This window comes from Salminus brasiliensis, chromosome 3 (genome assembly GCF_030463535.1).
Source record: "Salminus brasiliensis chromosome 3, fSalBra1.hap2, whole genome shotgun sequence".
Taxonomy (NCBI): Eukaryota; Metazoa; Chordata; class Actinopteri; order Characiformes; family Bryconidae; genus Salminus; species Salminus brasiliensis.
The window spans coordinates 24,030,490-24,035,070 of record NC_132880.1 but is presented as its reverse complement, the minus strand read 5'-3'; the positions used below and the strand labels follow the sequence as shown (position 1 = coordinate 24,035,070).

The 4,581-nt window shown below is 41.9% G+C and overlaps 1 protein-coding gene across 2 annotated transcripts in view; it reads right to left on the bottom strand.

Annotated features, from left to right (window-relative positions):
• Nucleotides 1-450: 450 nt before the first annotated feature.
• The window catches only part of sema4ab (sema domain, immunoglobulin domain (Ig), transmembrane domain (TM) and short cytoplasmic domain, (semaphorin) 4Ab), a 56,303-nt gene continuing 52,172 nt past the window's right edge, over nucleotides 451-4,581 (bottom strand). For both annotated transcript variants that reach the window (XM_072675638.1, XM_072675639.1), the window contains exon 16: nucleotides 451-4,513. In XM_072675638.1, the coding sequence (XP_072531739.1) occupies nucleotides 4,031-4,513 (483 nt within the window). In that variant the 3' untranslated portion in view covers nucleotides 451-4,030. The remainder of the gene's footprint in view (nucleotides 4,514-4,581) is intronic.

The following is a 4,581-nucleotide window of genomic DNA, read 5'->3' as shown; positions in this document are numbered from 1 at the left end:
GGATCATTTTAACCCCTCATGGGCCAGGGACATATAGCCCAGGTTATATGGCTCCCAAGTAAACAAAAGGAGGAGCTAGACTTATTAAATAGGCCAAGAAAAAAAAAAAGTATATGTACACATATGTATACGGTTATTACCTCCACATTCCAACCTAGATTAAAAATTATAAGCATGTATCATATGATAAAAAATACAAATCTGGAGAGCTGGATAGGCAAAGGGGTGTGATCCCAGGCTCCAGCAGTAATTGTTAATCTTTAGTCAGACAAGACATCTTCCACCACACATCTAACTGCAAATGTGGGAACTTAAAAAAAAAAAAAAAAAAAAAAAAGAGGGAAGGAAGGTGTGTGAATAATCCACAGCATCAGGCAGATGGAGACTAAGGGCTTTTCTAGGTCAGAGCTCACCTGTGCTGCCACCTAGTGGCGATTAAAAACGTTTTGATGTTTTGACCAATCACTTTTTATTTTATTTTAAATGCCTGTATAAAAATAAAACAGCAATCTCTTAACAGTGATATACAGAAAGCATAGAATTTGCCAAGAAAAACAGGTTCAGCACTGGCAAATACACTAATCATTTAGTTCATCAAAGCGTCAAAAACAAAAACAAAAAAAATCATCTTTGACTTTAAATAACAGGATTTGCCAAGCTTTTTTTTGTGCCTCTGATTTCGGACCAAAAGTAGGTCCAGCCTCATACCTTGACAAAATTTGGCAACATCACAGTTCACAAGTGATTGTCATAAATTAGAGATCCGTCCAGTTGGTGGAGCTGTAGGATCGCGAGGCGCTGCCTGTGGTTTAAATCATATCCAAGGTAGTTCACGTTAGGTCCACAGTACAGAAAGTTTTTAAAGATGCAAAATATGTTACAATAGTAGACCATTAATACTTAGCAGCACCCCTGATTTGAACCCCCGAATCCTGTAAAGACCCTTTAATGGCAGCCCCATAGAAAGTGTATGCGCAACTGACTGGTTAAGATGTATTCAAAAAATAAATTAACAAAAACGTGGATTGGTGCGAGATGCGCCGTTTTGGAGGAACTTGCCAAGTCAGAGTTGTTCACAGTGGTGGTGGACTGAACCAGACCGACTCTAAAAGCTGCCTCACAGGAAGCTATTACACCAGATGCTTATGAATACTCTGTTTTGTTTACATCTCAACTCCTCAATTACACAGACATTTTTAAAATTCAGTGGAATTACCCTTTAAGTTAGTTAGCATGTTTCAGACATCGGACATTTTCCTTTAGCTTACATCGTACCATGAAGGGTGATTTTAATATCTGTATATAAGAAGGTGCAGATTTAAATAAGCACACAAACCCAACATCATCATGTGTACCACATTTGCAAACATTGGACATAGGAGATTCACTCAATTACACATATGAAAAAACAAAAAAGCCCCCAAATCATTTAAAAATCTGTCAGGTTAACCAAAGAAAAAATAGAATAAATAAAAACTAAATGAAATCAATGAATAATACTGTAATCAGTGGTCTAAAAGGATTTACAAGAATATTTCACCAACAGATTTGCACCGTTTCCTCACCTTACCCTTAATGGAGCTGCTCACCCAACACCTGTTTGGTGTCTAAGGTTTGCTTCTTTAGTTCTCGAACTAAAGCTACAAAACTAATGCAGCTAAAACATAAAGGGAAGCCTATAGCCCACCAGTTAGCATGGTCTAAATTACCTGGTGGAGTTTCTCTTTACTCCACCTTCTACCACCACCACAACCACAAATTTTCTTTATGACTTGCATGAGGACATGCAATTTAAGGCCAACGAAGGTGGAGTTCAGGCTTCAGATACTTACTGGCTACATTAGTCTTGTAGCTTCAGAGCTAAAACTAAAGGGAAAAAAACTACTAGATTACATTTGGGGTAAAAAGAAGAAGGGTGTAAATTTGAGGTCTCAAACCTTTTCAGCAACTTACAGAAAAGGTCACTGAAGAAATCTCGAAAGACACTTCCTTACCCATTCTATTTTTCTGAAGAAGAGAACCTCACTGTAACCAGGGCTGTTCTGTATGGAAGTGGTTTGAGAGCTTTCTCGTGTGCACATCTACACCATTTTTGGTTCACAGTGAAAGAAACATGTATGTCAAATATGTACAGACTGGAGTAATATTCTCATAGAAAAAGTGCAAAAAGGAGTACAGCATCAAGTCCACTGCAAAAGGTCCTTGCGAGATGTGATTTGAGGTGCTGAACTCCCCAAAATAAAAAGTCCTCTTGGGCTACAAGTACCATTCTGTGGATGAGGATGAGGACCACACCCACTGTAGGTTTAAGCAAAGACGGCATTAGCCCAGTTCTGGCTCAGAAACAGGTGACGGGTGAAATGCTTTGTAATCTGCGGAAGGGAAATGCTCATGAGCTTCAGCACTAGTTTGGCTGTACAGATTCAGACGGATTCTGAATGGTTTGTTTAAGGGCTGCACAAAAAGTTGTTTGCTAATTGCTAGCAGTGCCTGTAAATGTTTTGATGGATAATTACAAAAAGGTCAATTTTAGGTCAAAATAATGGCGGCTAATTCTTTAACCACGCGTCAAACATTCACCGATCTGTTTTACAAGGCATATCGCAATATATAATATGTAGCAATTAGGGCTTGCCCGAACAGCATTGGACAAGCTTGGAATAGGTCTGGTGTTCCTGAACCCATACTCAAATATTCATTCTCAAACCTACCCTGTAAAACAAAAAAGCTCAAAATATACCCAGGGGGTTATATAAATAGTGATGAATTGCTTGAGTACAGGGGTGTTAAAATCAGCCGTTAAAATGACAACATTTTCTGTCCAAACAGGCCAAGTATAACCTGCAATTTTGTTTTTGTTAGGGGTAACCGTCTCCACTGTCTAGGGAAGGCTTCTACTAGATTATGGAGCATTGCTTTGAGGATCTGATGGTAATCAGCGACAAGTGACCACCTTACCTAATCCCGAACTCATCCTAAAAGTATTTGGATGGAGCACCATCATTCCAGAGAACACGGCTTCACAGCTCAATGCTGGAGGGCTTTATACCCCTCTAGCCCACTTCTGGCATTAGGCATACTGCCAGTAGGTTCATATTTACGTATGTTCATGACTCCGATTCTATTGGCAAGACTTCTTTACAGGGTCAGCAATGGGTGTGACGTAAAGGAGCTGAATGCATTTATTAGAAGGGGTGTCCACAAACATTTGGACATGCAGAGTTTTTAAATGTTAATTAAACCTGCCGTGCCTATGTAGTATACCAGGCTGTCACACACTGCACACTGGTATTTTTTTGGATTGTCTGTTAATTTAGGGTAACTGGATTTTGCAGGCATCTCTGAAAGCAGCGCTGTCTGTTGCCCTCTAAGGCGAAGTGACAAGGGTGTCTAGGCATGAATTTACGATGCATTAAGCCACCTTTTATTTTTTATAATTAAAGGGCCCATATCTTACAGTTACAGTTTTATGGGCATGTCCACATACTAAATTTCAACCCCACTCTTTCTGTATCCCTTAAAATTGCTGTTTTTTTTTTTAGCAACACTGCCTGATGTACACTGATGGATGGGTTTTGTGACACAAAAGCAACAAATCCAATACAGGCGGCTACTGCAGCTTTGTTAACAGTGTATATTCTCTACATCAGGGCTGGGCAACAGAGGCCGGAGCCCAGCACAGTTTGCTGATTTTCCTGCTCAATTAGCAGGAGAGTTAAACCCAGTGTAGTTGACCCAGTGGCCTTCCAGGACCAGAATTGCCCACCCCTGCTCTACATCAAACTTTAAACATAAAAGTGAGAAAATTGATATGGGACCTCAAACTCCTCAGAACCATTGGTGGTCCAATTAGTCCAATAACTATAAAGAGAACAAATGAGTACGGAGTACTGAAATCTTTCGGGCCAGCCCTAAGAGCACTGTTATTGCTGTGTGCATCTTGTTTGTATTGTGCAGCCCTTGTTAAAACCAGGCTGAAAAAACACTGAAAAAAAAAGTTTTTCTTAAAAGGAAAAAAAAAAAATTGTCCTCAGATAGGCGTGTTGGGCAGGTGGCCATTGGAGCCGTTCACTGTGCCGTTGCTAAGGGCGTCTGGAGATTTAGCCATGCTCTGGGAATGCCCGTTGCGCTTTCCTCCAGCCGGTGAATTTCCCCTGAGTGCCTCTCTCTCATGAGACGTGGCTTCCCCCGCCCTCTCTGCATCTCTGCGCGAGCCGGGGCTGTGGGGCGCCGTCTTGCTGTTACACCTCTGCCGGAAACTGAACAGCGCGATCGTTAGCAGTGCGCTAACACACAGCGCTAACAGCACTGAGACCACCACCAGCTCCTGCAGGTAGCTAGGGCTTTTAGCCAGCAGTTGGTGCTCCCCTTCGAGGCCGTCGATTTCCTGCCTGTCCAAATTATCCTCCCGGACTGTGTCGTAGTTCCTGCTGCTCTTGCTTGTGGTCACTGCTGGAGTCCCTCTCACCGGCACGGTGGGCGCCAGGTCCTTCGCCTTGGGCTTCGTCTCCGTCTGCATTACAGAAACGGGAGAGACACCAGTTTCAAAGTCAACGTCAACTTAGTCATGCCTTCCCAGCA